Consider the following 15,870-nt stretch of genomic DNA (forward strand, 5'->3'; position numbering starts at 1 on the left):
AAGCCATAACTTTTGCTAAGGGTTTTATTTTACAGTCTTTCACTGGGATCCCCTATAAAGCAAGATCCCAGCAGAAGCAAGTTTCTCCATACAAGTCTTCTTACGTTGATGAAATACAAGAATGCAGTATGTATTTCATGGTTCTGTGTTGACAGAAGTAGCTGAAGTGATACTTCTAGTGTACCATAATCACTCTTCCTCTTTGGTGAAACGTTCTACTTTACCTTTTATGTAGGTCTGATGCACGTCTTCATAGAGATGACATTGATATCTGCTTCAGCAAAACTCTAAATTCCTGCAAAGTACCTCAGATCCGTTATGCAAGTGTTGAACGCCTTTTGGAGAGGCTCACAGACTTGCGATTTCTGAGTATTGATTTCCTGAATACGTTCCTACACACTTACCGCATATTTACTACTGCAGCTGTTGTACTGGAAAAACTTTCAGACATTTACAGACGGCCTTTCACTTCCATTCCAGTTAGGTGAGCCCTGTCTTTTGTCTTCTATGATAAATTACTTACAGAATTACCAAGAATTACCATTTGTTTGTTTTTTACCTAATTTCTGTGTAAATAATCTGAGAGTAAAGTTCTTACTGTGTATATATGGAGTGAATTTTTAGGTAAGTCTATCTCAATTTTCTGCCTGGGTTTTGAGGTCTAAATATCTCATAGATTTTGCCTCCACAAGTGTTTTCACTTAAATCTGTTTTGCATTTGTTACTACGATGTTGCTTTTTTGTTTCTTGCTTTCAGGGCTTTGGAGTTATTTTTTGCTACCAGTCAAAACAACAGAGGAGATTACCTAGCTGATGCGAAGTCACCGCATCTCTGTCGCAAATTTTCATCTCCCCCTCCACTGTCCCTTTCCAGAACATCTTCACCTGTCAGAACTCGAAAATTGTCATTGACTTCACCACTGAATTCAAGAATTGGTGCCCTTGATCTTTCTGCTTCATCTGTGGCATGCAGTCCTACCTCAACCTATAGTCCAGCCACTTCTCCTCCACCAACAGGTAGCAAAGTACCTCTCGACCTTAGCAAAGGGCCCTCCTCTCCTGAGCAAAGCCCCGGCTCCATAGAGGACAGCTTGGAGAATCCTCGCATTGACCTCTGTAACAAGCTGAGGAGAAGCATTCGAAGAGGTATTCTATATTTACAGAACACTGAATGTTACTTTTGGCTAAATGGAGCAGTCTCAAATGAAAGCTTAATTTTTATCAGACTACTGCACAGCAGTTGTTTCTTTTTCCTTGTCCCTTCTTTTTTTTCTTTTTTTTTCTTTTTTTTTCTTTTTTTTTCTTTTTTTCTTTTTGTAATCACAGTAACCTGCATTGGGGAATAAAATACACTGCTCTTGATGTATTTTCTAGTGGCTGTGTTTCCTCTGTTTGTTTTTCCTTTTCTGTAGGCATAGTAGTATGGCAGAGTGGACCTGTCTGTTTTCAGTCCAGCAGAATGTTTTGGATGAATTAAAAAAAAATACTTGATGCCAGTTGCATTTTGTTGAAGTTGTTCTGTGAAGAAAAATATTAAGCTAAAAGGAAACGGATATATAAAATTAGAGGGATTTCTTCAGAAAGATTTAGTTACTAATTCAAATAATTTATGTGAGCACTGGGTGCATTATTGAGATTCATAGCACTTGATTGTTATCAGTCCAGAAGGTAGATGTCTAAAAAGATGAATTGCTATTGTGAAATGCTTTTGGCTTTTGTAAGGCACCTTAAAATAGGTACTACTTTCAGAGGAATAATGCTAGTTGATATAAACCTTGCTGTGGGCATCTAGAATGAGAGCATTGCACATAAATTCACAGAATAATTTAGGTTAGAAAGAAACCTTAAGATTATCAAGTCCACCAATCAGCCTAACATTACAAGTCCACCACTAAACAATGTCTGTAACTGCCACATCCACATATGTCTTAAATACCTCCAAAGATGGGGACTCCACCACTTCCCTGGGCAGAGAATAGATGACAAAGCAAAAAAGTAGTTCTATTTTCATAAAGTATGCATAGGGTATATGAGTATTTATTGCTTTTTGGGAATGGAGGTATGGTCTTCTGAATTGGAATAAAAATATACTGTAATTTTTAATGTTGTTACATTAAGCAAAAGATGAGGAAATGCAACATTACTGTTTTCTTCCTAAAATCTAGTCTGCTAGGGCCTGACTTGTAACCTGAATAAATATGAGCAGAAGATAGCTCAGTCTCTTTACAAACTGTGCCATGTAGAAGTTGGTAAAACCGCAGAGGAAAGAAGATAGCCAAATGTAAATTAAGAAAAATATCATTAAAGCATTATGTCTGCTCTTACTGCTGCATAATTTTTACACAGCGTAGCGTATTGTTCAACATATAATTTTTTCATCAGGCAGCCACATTAGCATCCTGGGAGCATGTGACTCTTCATGCTTTCATAAAATACTGATTGGCTGATACATGTAAACATTATTTCTGTTCACTGGGTATTTGTAGATTAATTACATAACAGTCTATTTATATGTCTAAAATACAGTATTTGCTATGTAGAATTGGGCAAATTCTTTGCATGCACCAGGGTAGTCATACTCAAATCTTTATGATAGCACATTCCAAAATATAGGCCAGGTGTTAAGGTGATTTGTAAATAGGTAACTATAGTCTTTGATGTCACATTTTTTGTCATACACTAAATGTACACCTACTAAAGTAGAGATTATTCTGACCTAGCGTTAGCACCATGCATTACTGCAGAAGTATTCTCAAACTGCATTCCAGTCTGTCAAAGCTGTGTCACCCGGGCAGCATGAGGGAACATTTGGAAATGGCAAGAATCTCATATAAATGCTAAATGGCTCTCTCTAGTCCCTTCAGAGATCTCTTGCTGAGCAGTTTGCACACAGTTTAGAGGAATTTGCAACTATCTAGCTTTGTTCTCCAGGGGAAAGTCCTTTTGTCACTGCTTATCACGTTCAAGAAGAGGAGTAACTTTAAAAAGAAATTGCTCACAAAGAATGGAAATGAGTAGTAGGAGAACTACATAATGCTGATCTGCATTTTCCACATCATTCAAACATGGTTCCTTATTTCTGAAGTCTTCTGGGTAAGGAGACAAGTTCTGCTTACTCAGCAGCTACCACCACCTCATAATCGTTAATGCTATTGCTCTGGTACTTGAGGATTTTCAGGAAAACAAAGGTATCTTATTCTAAACACAGTATAACTGTATAAATTCCGTTTCCCATGACCTGTTATTATGGTAATAGTTGCTATTTTTGAACGTGGCTCATTTCTGTTCCAAATTTTTGCTTCCTTCCCACGCTATCAAAGTTTATTTGTATTTTTATAGTACTTATGCTAAGGCATAGTTGTTGTAAATATCAAACATAAAATACTTCATCGGCTTTTAAAAATACTTGGTTTTCCTGCATTGAAGAAGTACTTTTTTCTGCTATTCTGAAGTTATGACCATTTCTTTTAATATGCTTCTACCTGAAGAACTTTTCCACAGACTAATTAGCTCTCCAGTGTTGGCCATTTTATTAAGCAGTATTCTGATTATAGATAGCAATCTATCAAGGATTTTTTCTTGTGAGCTCATATGAAACTTATGACTTTGGTACCCTTATTATAAATGTATTTTAGTGCATACTCTGTTGACTTAAATTGCAATCATAACCAACCTGTTTTTTAAACTGACTACTGTCCATTTTTTACCAAGTTATTTATTTATTAGCTTCTGTTTGGTTATGACATCAGTACAAAGCTTTCATTTCAGACAGTAATTGCTGTTGAATCTTCTTGGCACAGAAGATACACAGCAAGTTCCAAAAGCATCACCATTTAAATGTAGCATTACATAACAACTACTTTATATGTATATACATATTAACAATTACACCTATAAATAATGTTTGTGTTTTAGATTTGGTATTTAAACATTGGTGTAAAATGTTCTTAATTAATGGCCATTTTTAAAATGTTGCTTTTCAATGAAGATCATTTTGACACACAAATTCTTTGTATCATTGCAGTCAGTTTGCTCAAATTTGCAGATTTTTTATCTTTAGACGTTCGTACACTGAGAGTTCTGAGTCACTTGCCTACTCCTTATTCTCTTCAGAGCTGTGTTCGTACCTAAAACAAACAAAACTTAGTGTGCTCTGTACTTTAAAAAGGTGTGTCATAAAGCCACATACCTTTTCTCCCAAAAATCTCTTAATATGTTGTAAATTTTGAGCTATCATCCTGTTATTAACATCCGGTCTCTTTTAAAGCAGCAGTTCTAGAATCAGTGTCAGTGGACAGAACTATTCCTGAAAGCACCTCAGCGGTGGATACCACAGAACTTTCCCCATGTAGATCCCCTTCAACACCACGTCATCTCCGCTATCGTCAACCAGGAGGTAAGAAACTGAAGTTTCTGCCCTCTGTAACTTTCAAGAGTTTAAATAAAGTAGCCATAGTCTTTGCAAAATATTCGAAATCTGTAATCTTTCAATAATGTGAATTATGCCATTCACTTAATGAAGGAGGGCTGCTCTGAAAGTAATGCTTCCTTTTTTATTATGGTGGCCCATGATGTCAGAGGCAGATGTTGTGTTGTTGGTGGTATAACAGTAGATTTTGAACCTTACTGCCAGTATTGTTACTGTGCTGTATTTTGTTGCTGCGTGACAAATAGCAGCAGAGCGGCATACAGAATGGTATTTGATGTGGAAGTATATCTGTATGTATTACCTTTCTCTATGTGAAAAAAATAGCACCCGTTGACATACATCCACAATTGCTAAATGTTTCTGGAAACAGAAGGTGGATGTGAGCACAGTGAGAGATGGGTGGAACATTTCAACAGTGGCAACAGCATTGTGAAAGACAAGCCACATTTTGGACAACCATGCACAGCTGTGACACCATGAAGTGAAGAGAGTCTTGATCAGTTCATCTATGTGAGTTGACATGTTACAATCAGGAAGGTGTGTTTGGTGCTGAGTATCAGTTTCAGTACTTTGGAAACAATGGTTGCCAAAATTGGAATATCTCAAAGTTGGAGCCACGTGGGTCCCACAAATGCTCAGACAGGAATGGAAAGAACACTGCATGCAAGTTTGTCAGGACCGGGTTGAACCATATGAGGCTGAAGGTGAGTTTCCTGGGTTGCGTCTTTACTGATGGTGAAATGTAGTGTCACAACACAGTGGAGTCAAAATGGCAGCCCATGAAGTGATGACATGTGAATTCCCCAATGAAGAAGAAATTCAAGATGTAGCTCCCAGTGGATGAAGTGATGCATGCTGTCTTTTGGGACAGAAGAGGGGTGATGCGCTGGATTTCCTGGAACCTGGACGAGTCGTCAACTACTGATAACTGTTTTGTGACACTGATGAAGTTGAAGGCTCAAACTTCATGAGCTGGGCCAAAGACAGCCTTTCTCTTACAGCGCAATGATACCAGGCCCCATACTAGTCTGAAGACCATGGAGCACATTGCCAGTCATGCAGAAAGGTCCTACTACACAGACTGTGAACAGTCTGGATTTGATGCTTTCTGTCTTCATCTCTTTTGGCCAATGAAAGGTGGACTGTATGAGCAACGTTCTTCTAGGAGTGATGCTGTCATAGCAGCTGTGAAATGGGGTCATCTTCACTGCTGCTGATTTTTTACAAGTCTGGCATGCAGGCTCTTGTTCATTGCTGGCAAAAATGCTAATGGTGTTGACTGTTGAAAACCTGTGTTTTGTAGCTGAGAATATGCTCAATCAGATAGGGTTCTTGTGCTCTTTGTATCTGTTTTAGTTTTCCATGGAAATAAATTGGAGGCACTATTTCTGGAGAGAAGTATGTGTTAATAGCTGGAGACTTGGAAGGATGTTGGAGCTTTGTATGTGATGAAATTTTCTTTAACAACTTGAGCAGGATGTATCCAAGTTCAGAACTAATACTGAATCACTCTTATTCTCACAAAATTCTCTAGATATTTACAGATATTCTTTTTTCAGCTGCTAAGGAGACATTTTGGACAGATAGGTAATGATGAATTACACAATACCCAGTACTGTCATTGGGAAGTGACTGCGTGAGTTATCTTGTGTGAAGTTGAAAATTTACAGTTGATAGTTAGTGATTTCTTCCAAAATTTGAATAAACTGCTCTGTTGAAGAGGTAAAGGGAGAACTGGAGCTCCTCAAATAGCTCTCACAAGTCTCTTCAAAAACATTAACTGAGCTGTGAGATCTATCCATGAGTTCCGTCCAGTTAAAATGCTGTCTTCTCAAACAAACCAGATCTCAAGGCATAGACATTGTTTGATACTTGGAATTAAAAAAAAAAAAAAAAAAGAAAGAAAAAGAAAACAGAACATAGTCTTCTCAACTGTTAATAAGTTAGTGAGACATCTCAATACTGAACCAATAGTAATATTTTGCTATTGGCCATAGTTGTGGTAGAATGGCAAAACTCTGGAGTTGGAAACTGTGGGAAGCAGTAGTGTATTATTTGAGTACAAAGTGAATCAACATCAACTGGACTCCCTGAAGAGAAAATCTGACAAATTTTGCAAAACTGTACTTAAGTGATGAGCTGGGAAGATCTGTAAATCTCATCTGATTAGTTAATATGCTTTGTCCTTTAATATGGATGTTGGTTTTTTTGTTTGTTTTAGTTAACTGTCTGTACCATTACCTTTGTTGTTCTGTTTGGTTCAGGTTTATTCCTCATCCTTTGCAACATCTTGAGAATTTTTTTCCATAGAAACATCAATTGTACAGGTCTGCAACTAATAGTCAAATTGCAGAAATTATGGTGATATTTTTCTTTCTTTTAATATGGAATCATAGAATCATAGAATTGCTCAGGTTGGAAAAGACCTTCAGGATCAAATAATTATAAAATCTAATGACAATGAAAATAGACAATATACACAGTGTATGAACATTAGTAAAGATTTCAAATATTTCTCTTTCTATTCTCTCTACAGTACAAACTGCTGACAACAGTCACTGTGCTGTTTCTCCTGCATCTGCTTTTGCTATTGCTACAGCTGCAGCAGGACATGGGAGTCCACCAGGTGAGAAAAGTTTACCAAAAATTATACCAAACATTAAGATCTTCTCAGAAGGTAAATATTTCTTAGGAATTTACCTGAATCCTAAGCAGCCTCTGATTTGTTACTATAATCTCCATGGTGTCTTTTTGAGTTGGTTCCATTTGAGGCCAGTGTGAAATATTTGTAATTTAACTCCTTTAATTTGAAGGTTTTTCTTAAAACTTTTTTGAAATCATTGAATGTATTGCAAAAATTACAATATTGAAGAAATTAATAGAAATGTTATTTAACCCTGTAAGATTTTACAGGAGAAATTCAAACACTGGTTTTATCTTACAGAAGCAGTGTAAAATGCTGGAATTGTGATTATGTGATTTAGTTGACTTGAATACATAGTTCAGTTACGGTAGAAAACAACTTGAAACAATTGCTAAGATAAAGATAATAGAGAAGGAAATCAATTAAAAAAATTCTCATTTGGAAAAAAGCTGAGGCTGAAATCCTTATGTTTTACAACCTTCTGCATAATAAAAAGCATTTTCAAATATAATGGAAAGTGTTTGTTTACTGCAAATCAAGAGATCACCATGAAATTGACCCATAAACATGACCAAAAAGAACAGCCTAAGAGTGTGTTCAGGTGCATCCATACTATTACCTTTTTTACTGTGGCAGTCGGAAAATTTGTAAGAAATTTATGTCACCAAATAGTAAAATTATGTCTTAGACTGTTTGTATATTACTCTGTTTTGGGAAGTTGTCTGTAACCTTCATCCTGTCTAACTTAAAGAAAAAAAGAATGGGAATGTATTGAGTAATATTGTTTAGAATAAGCATGAATCTAAAATAAATGAGGACTTCTTATTGTACCGTATACCTTAAGGAAATGATTCTGGGCTTTGTGCCTTTGTTTTGTGAACTCTAATATCACCAAATCGTTCATCAAGATTTTAGATGATTACTGTATAAGCCTATGATCTCTTTTCTTGCTTACTTAAATTAGAATTACGTGTACGTTGTTTAATACTATATCTACCACATTTTATCCTTTGTGTCTACTTTATGCTTTTTTATCCTTTATGCTATGGTTGTTTTCCTTGAGTGAGTGAGTAAACATCATGCAACAGTAATTTCTGGACAGTAAGAGTTGTGTATTCCTATTAATTTTGAAAACAGACATTGCCAAGAAGTCAGTGACATATTTTACTTATAAATTAATTCCAATATACTTACAAATTCTTTACAAAATACAGTAAAAAGGAAAAAACTGTTTTTTGTTCATTAGGACGAGTATAATTTAAAATCACAGCTTCTATATTTTTAAAAGCACAGATTCTCAATACTTATCAGGTAAGTGTTAGAGAAAATAACATCTAACATTATTGCATTGCATGAGGGAATTTCAAAGCACTAAAAAAAAAGATCTCTAATATTCTTATAAGTACATTTTTATATTGCTTTTTAAGATAATTCTGCATAAAAGGCTATTTTGCTGGCTATAGAAGGCTATTTTGTAAAAATAAAAAAAAAAGAAGTCCTTGCATAAAAACTGAAATAGGTGAATTTCAGTTAATAAACCACAGCTCAGCTGAATCATCCGCTTTGTAACTTGAATGTGCTGATGCAATTATTAGTGTAGTGTTTGAAGCTTTACCATTTCATTTATCTTACATATGTTAAAGATGATATTATAGGTGAAGAGAGAGAGAGTTGAAATCAGAGTAATTCAAATAATTTTATTTCTTCCCCTTACATGCTTCATCAGAATTGTATGGGGTTTTTTAATGACATCTTTCTTATCCCCTTTGGACTCCTGTCTCTTATGCTTCAGTGAATTGGATCTAGGTAATGAACGAGATTCATCTTTGTTTTTTTGCTTTTTTTAATTAGTCCTTTGTCTCCTGGGTGCAGATATTGTGAAGTATGCCATTTAATATAGTCTACCACTGAACATAAATAAAACATCAAATGAAGTTCAGTGTTGGTAAATAATATGTGAATGTATGTGAGGAAAAACTGCCCAAGCTTTACACGTTGAGAAAAGATTTGACTTGAAGGGTTGCTGAGAAAATTTTCTAAAAATACAGATGCCATCAGAACAGTTAAATAGGCATTTCTTGCCTTTCCCAATGACAGAAGTAAGAGATTCAAAGAGTCTGTGGATCTTGTGGACGCTGTGATTGAAAGATACTTATGTAGTTTTAAAAAGTGGGTAACGGTATGAAAGTGAGAGTCATTGTAGCTGCTAGAAAGGCAAACTTAAGTAGCTTCAGGAGCAAAAAACAGCTGGAGCATGTGGGAGAACATTAGGAGGTAAGAATTATCTCTGTAACTTCTATTATCTCTGCTTTCTAAGAGTCTACTTTTGGCTTTGTTTTGCTTTATTTTGTTTAAGAGTGTAGCTTGTCTCAATATTCTGCCTTCCAGTTTTAACTGTTCAGGGATACATCATGTCTTCCTCCAGTCTTAGAACTTTCTTTCAGCTCATTCTTTGGCAAGGGAAGAGAATTCTCGTTACACAAACATCTTTCCACAGAACAATGTAATATACCTGGTTTTCCTGACTAGATATAAAATTGTATAAACTCAGATTGTTGATGTAGGGACATGTATTCTTTATTTATCCTGAATTTCCATTTCTTCAGACTCTCTCTGATTGTTTTTGAGGACTTCAGGTCAGCTACATGCTTCTTGAAATAACAGATAAACTCTGAGCCATCAAAAACATATGACTGCTCAATGGCATTAGCTACTTGAGCTGTTTCTCTTCTCCCGTTTATGCCTCTAGAAAAGTGGTTCTTGACTTTAGGTTTATCTTTGCTCAGTCCTTTCAAACATATTACTTCTTTTTCTCCTTAACTATTACTTTTCTCTGTTTTGTGCAGAATCAGAACACAACCTCAAGATAAGCAAGATTATCTTGCACCAATTTTTTAAAGAATAAAACATTTTTTCAGCATTCATTGGTGAAATTGTTTGCTTTGCATGCATGCAGGTTCTCATACTTGTTAATATTCATAAACCATGAAAGTGGGGCCAGTAGAGACTGAAATTTTGCTTAAAATCTTGAATAATTGTATAGATGAAGCCAAATTAGTAAAATAATGCTGTGCTGTTTTAGAGGAATTACAGAATGGCTTGGTTTGGAAGGACCATGGAGAGCATCCAGTTCCAACTCCTCTGCCATGTGCAAGGACATCTCTCACCAGATCAGGCTGCCCAGGGCCCCGTCGAGCTTGGCGTTAATGCCTGGGATGGGGCATCTACAGCTTCTCACAGCAACCTGTTCCAGTCCCTCACCATTGTCATAGTGAAGAATTTCTTCTTTGTATCTAATTAAAATATCCTCTCTTTTAGTTCAAAACAGTTACCCTTTGCCCCATCACTACATACCTGTGTCAAAAGTCTCTTTCCATCTTTCCAGTTAGCCCCCTTTCAAGCCGTTTTGAAGGGCTGCACTATGGTCTCCCCAGTGCCCTCTAGGCTAAACCCCAACTCTGTTAGCATGTGTTCATAGAAGAACTATTTCAGCCCTCTGATCATCTTTGTGGCCTCCTTTGGACGGGTTCTAAAAGTCCATGTCCTTCTTGTGTTGAGAGCCTGTACTTGGATCCAGCACGCCAAATGGAGTCTCGTAAGAGTGGACAGGAGAGAGACGATCACCTCCCCTGATCTGCTGGTCTTTATTCTCTTGATGCAGCACTTGGGTTGGCTTTCTGGGCTGTAATTGCACATTGCTGGCTTGTGATGAGCTTTTCTTCCTCCAGATCTTTTTCTGCAGGGTTGCTCCCAATCCATTCATCTGATAGTGTGTACTGATATTTGGAATTACCCTAACACATGTTCAGGCCTGCCTCATAAGTCTGTTCAGATCCCTCTGGGCAGCATCCCTTCCTTCTCAAGCATCAACTGCACCACTCAACTGCAAACTAGCTTGATTGCACAGTCTGTGTCACTGGTCCCAGTGCTTCCCCTGGGAAGCACTGCTCATCACTGATCACAGAAATGCTGAGCTGTTGACTAAAGATCTCTGAATGCAGCTGTCTCACCAATTCTTTGGGCACCAAATAACCCATACATCAAATACATCTCTTCAATTTGGAGACAAGGGTGTTGTGTGGGATCATGTCAGAGAATTTACAGAAGGCTGGGTAGATAACATCAATTTGTCCTTCCTTGTCCATGTTGTCACTTCATCATAGGCCAGCAGACTGGTCAGATGTGATTTGCACTTGGTAAATCATCAATAAAACAAAGAGTAACCAATGGTGTAGCAAACAAATTTCTACTTTACCAAGAATACCTACCTATTTTAGGAAAAACAGTTAATGTTAAGTTGATCGTTTTATTTTGTAATAGGTCCAGTGGACATGGGCATCAGAGAGATTGCATCAACAGAACCTAGATTTGAAATCTAAATGTTGTATACTCTATATATTTGGAGAAGTGTATTTCTTTCTCAAATTAAATTAGAAACCCAAAATCTCCTGACACAGAAAACAAACACTGGACAAGAAGCAAATACTTCATCCCAAGTAAACATTCATATATTATTTCATCGTGAATACAGCAGCTTATTTCAGCAATTCAGTCATCCCATTTCAAGTTGGATACTTCGGTGTTTCCAGCATGCTGCGTGCTGCAAAGCTGCTTTTCTCCTCCTACAGCATGCTGATCTGCACTGTAAAGGATATACCATTTTTCATAAGAACAAGGTGACATGTTACAAGAGAGTATAGGAGTGGGATGGAAGCTTGTGGTTGGCAGGAGGGCCTGGCTTCTTCAGTTTAAGCATTTATTTTTTAAAATACATATGAAAGGAAGAGGAGGGAAAGTGAGAAAAGTAAGAAAAAAAAAGTCATTGGGGGAGTATCTCTGACAAACATGATTTACATGCAGGAAAATAAGCCCCATGATAAAGAAGAGATAAGTTGATTTTACTCTGTATAATTGTAATGATTTAAAACACTAATTAAAATAGCAGCTGGAAGTTTGAAAGCATCTTCTTAAAAATGAAGATGTACTGTACTGTCCCTTTCAGTTAGTTGCCTGGACATATCTCTGGTGGTAAATCAATTTTGACTTGAATTGTTTATGTGAGTGTAATTCAGGATAGAGAATACTTTCCTAAAACCTCTGTGTTTTGCTACTTCTGCCTTGTCAAAGACTATTTCTAAATATCACTCAAACAGTCATCCTTCAAATCACAAAAATTACATAGGCCATCAAGGGATGGAACACTTCTCCTACAAGGACGGGCTGAAAGAGCTGGAGCTGTTCATCTTGGAGAAGAGAAGGCTCCAAAGTGACTTTGCGGCCTTTCAGTATCTAAAAAAAAGACTTAGCAGCCTTTCAGTATCTAAAGGGGAGCTACAGGAAAGAAAGGGACAGATTTCTAGCAGGGTTTGATGTGACAGGACAAGGGAAGTGGTTTCAGTCTTTAAGAGGGCAGATTTAGGTTAGATATAAGGAAAAAGTCTTTTACAGTGAGGGTGATGAGGCCCTGGAACAGGTTACCCTGAGATGTGCTGGATGCCCTGACCCTGGAGACTGTCAAGATCAAGCCATGGGCAACCTGGTAGCTGTGGTATCCCTACTCATTGCAGGGGAGTTGAGCAAGATGACCTGTGATGAGTGGCATTCCTCAGGGATTGTTGCTGTGACTGATGTTATTTAACATCTTTGTGGGCAACATGGACAATGGGATGGGATGCACACTCAGCAGGTGTGCAGACAACACTAAGCTGAGTAATAGAGCTGACATGCTAGAGGGAAGAAATGCTATCCAGAGGGACCTGCATGGGCTTGAGAGGTGGCTCCATGCCAATCTTATAAAGTTCAACAAGGTCAGGTGCAAGGTCCTGCATCTGGATAGAGGCGATCCTAAGCACAGATACAAATTGGGCAGAGGATGGCTTGACAGCAGCCTTGGGGAGAAGAATTTGGGGGTGTCTGTTGATGAAAGACTCAGCATGAGCAGGCAGTGTGCGCTTGCAGCCCAGAAGGCCAACAGTATCCTGGGTTCCATCAAGGGAAGTGTGGCTAGCAGGTCAAAGGAGGTGATTCTGCCCCTCTGCTATCATGAGACCTGGAGTACTGCTACCACTTCTGGGGCCAAACACAAGAAGGACATGGAGCTGCTGGGTGGGTTCAGAGGAGGGCCACAAAGATGATCAGAGGGCTGGAGCACCTCCCCTACAAGGACAGGCTGAGAGAGCTGGGGCTCTTCAGCCTGGAAAAGAGAAGGCTCTAGGGGGACTTTGCAGCAGCCTGCCACTATCTGAAGGGGCCTACAGGAAAGCTGGGGAGGGATTTTTATAACACCGTGCAGTGGCAGAACAAGGGGAAATGGCTTTAAAAAAAATGGAAAAAGGGAGATTTAGACTAGGTATAAGGAAGAAATGATTTACTGTGAGGGTGGTGAGACACTGGAACAGGTTGCCCAGAGAGGCTGTGGATGCTCCCTCCCTGGAAGCATTCAAGGCCAGGCTGGAAGGGGCTGTGAGCAACCTGGTCTAGAGGGAGGTGTCCCTGCCTATAGCAGGGGGGTTGGAACTACATGATCTTAAAGGTCCCTTCTAACCCAAACCATTCTATGATTCTGTGAAAATTCTGTTGTGAAAATTAGCTGTTGAAATGCGTATAGAAAGTCTTCGCCCAGAGTTGCTGTAGATGTCTGTCTGCAGTAATGTACCTTAAAGGTAGCAGCAGTAACTAACAGAAGTAGACTTTTATGAGTTGCAGTTGTGATTTCCAGAATGATGTAACTCTTGAAAGCTGATTACGTACTGAACTTGTGTCAGATGAGTCCTTGAATTGTGTATCTTTCCAGTCCCTACTTTGTGTTAGTGATCTGCAGTGTTTAGCTCCACAAAATAAAGGGTTCATGTGGGAGCTGGCATCCTCCCTTGATCTCTTCTGTAGGATGGGGAAGGGGTTGTTTTGTTTTTTAGTTTTAGTTTTTGCAAGGAAATGGAAAAGTGAGTATGCTTGTTCCCTCTTGGGAACATGTTATGAAGAGATTTCCAGATCAGTTTCCTATGCAGGCCTAGGAAGATTTGAGAAGCTCTGAGACTTGAATACTACACAGCTTCCTTGTGTTCCACATTTTGATTGAATAGCTGCAGGTCGGCTTGGGTAGGAAATCCTCATTGGCTTGCTATATATCTGACACTGTTCTTCATCAGGAAGGTTGTGTGACAATTAACCATTAATAGACCAGCCAGCTTTCTTTCTTATGGCTGGAGAGTTGTCAGGAATTGACCAGATGTCCTTTGCAGTGTTGGACATAGCAGGTGTTGGTGTTGCAACAAGACCTGCTGGGCAGGCTCCTGTGGGGCAACAGGGGATGATGTTGTTATTACCATAGAGAGGCAAACTATCTTCTGTTGTAGGCTGCATCTTTAACACATGTTCACTAAGCTGCTTTTGTGATAAATTTGTGTGTGTTTCTCCTGACAGAGTATATTTTACTAAGAAATCAGCTGGGAAATGAAAATAGAAATTAAAACCAATTTGTTTAGAATCTATCTTCTAATTTAATAACCCTAAATGATATTCACCTACCCTGTAGTGAATTTGAATAGATTTCTGTTTTTGCTCCTGAATTAAGAGCCCTTTGAATTTAACAAAATTGTTGCTTAGCAATTTTAGGTAAGTGGGTAAGCATTCAAGTGAAGTTGAATCTTCCCTTGCAGTTTTGATAGAACAATAACTTTGAATTGAAACAATGGCTTCAAGATGAAGTTTAGTTTTGCCTCAGGTGACCCCTGCTTTTGCAACTTAAAAGTCAGAGGAAAACAATGATTTTCCTCACTTCACCAGAAATTTGGAAATCAATTCTTTGTGGGTTCCCCTCTCCTAAATTATTTTCTTATTCAAGCTTATTAAAGAAGCTGGCTACTCAGGAAAAAAAAGTAAATGCAGTGGTGAATTCCTGAGTTATAACACCATTAACCATGTGCTTCCTGACCTATTGTACTAATCTTGGAACAGCTGCCAGGAAAGTTCTGTTTTGTAGATACATGCAAGCAAACTGGCACTGGGATAAAAACATTTTATCTGAGAAAGGAGAATAGCACAGTGCCTATTCCTGAACCCCAAAACTGGATCCTACTGTGGAAGGGATAATTGGATGGGATGTGTTGAACATGTGTTTTCTCACACTTCTTTCCTAAGCTAAAAAGGGAAGGAAGTTGGAGTAGAACTTTGAACGCTTACAAGAAAGGGAAAAAAAATCCTAGGATGTTGATTTTGCAAGTGGAGAATTGGACTACAAAATCTGATTTCATAGAGTGCAGGTTGTTTAGATTACCAGTTATCCTCCTTACATTTCAGGCAACTGGTGATGTTGTATGATCTTTCATATGAGACTGGTGAGATAAGTTTTGGGAAGATTTTTTGGTGGTTTTTGTTGTTTGCTTTGCGTGGTTTTTTTGTTTGTTTGCTTTTTTCCCCTGAGTTGCTTCATTTGTTTCAGCAACAACAGTCACAAATGGTCTGGGAGTTGAGAGATGAACATTTTGTTCAGAGATTTTTGTTGACTGATACACATACTGCCAGTTTTTGTTCGGCATGACAGTCAACTATCCATTCACACATAGTCTGAAAAATGATACATTTGGCACTTTGCAAGTATTGCCTCCTTACTATTTAACCTTTACTCTTATTGTCTTAAAAAAAAATCAGAACAGTTTTATAAAACATTTCCTTTAGATTATGTAAAAAGTACAGGCCAACTAATGGAAAAAATTCCAAAAGGCTTTTAGGCAGTTTTCTTTTCCTAGCAGTATGTTTTCGTAGAACTTTAACGTGTCTTTTGTGGCTCTGCACACTG

The 15,870-nt window shown here is 38.0% G+C and overlaps 1 protein-coding gene across 4 annotated transcripts in view; it reads left to right on the top strand.

Annotated features, from left to right (window-relative positions):
- Nucleotides 1-15,870, top strand: part of RASGRF2 (Ras protein specific guanine nucleotide releasing factor 2) — a 124,021-nt gene that overhangs the window by 64,377 nt on the left and 43,774 nt on the right. For 2 of the 4 annotated variants that reach the window (XM_052700508.1, XM_052700512.1), the window contains exons 14-17: nt 236-484; nt 758-1,146; nt 4,268-4,396; nt 6,966-7,055. In XM_052700508.1, the coding sequence (XP_052556468.1) occupies nt 236-484; nt 758-1,146; nt 4,268-4,396; nt 6,966-7,055 (857 nt within the window). The remainder of the gene's footprint in view (nt 1-235; nt 485-757; nt 1,147-4,267; nt 4,397-6,965; nt 7,056-15,870) is intronic. The other 2 variants (XM_052700510.1, XM_052700511.1) reach the window with 2 other exon arrangements.

The sequence above is a fragment of the Tympanuchus pallidicinctus genome, unplaced genomic scaffold (assembly GCF_026119805.1).
Source record: "Tympanuchus pallidicinctus isolate F22 unplaced genomic scaffold, pur_lepc_1.0 scaffold4, whole genome shotgun sequence".
In the NCBI taxonomy this organism is placed as follows: Eukaryota; Metazoa; Chordata; class Aves; order Galliformes; family Phasianidae; genus Tympanuchus; species Tympanuchus pallidicinctus.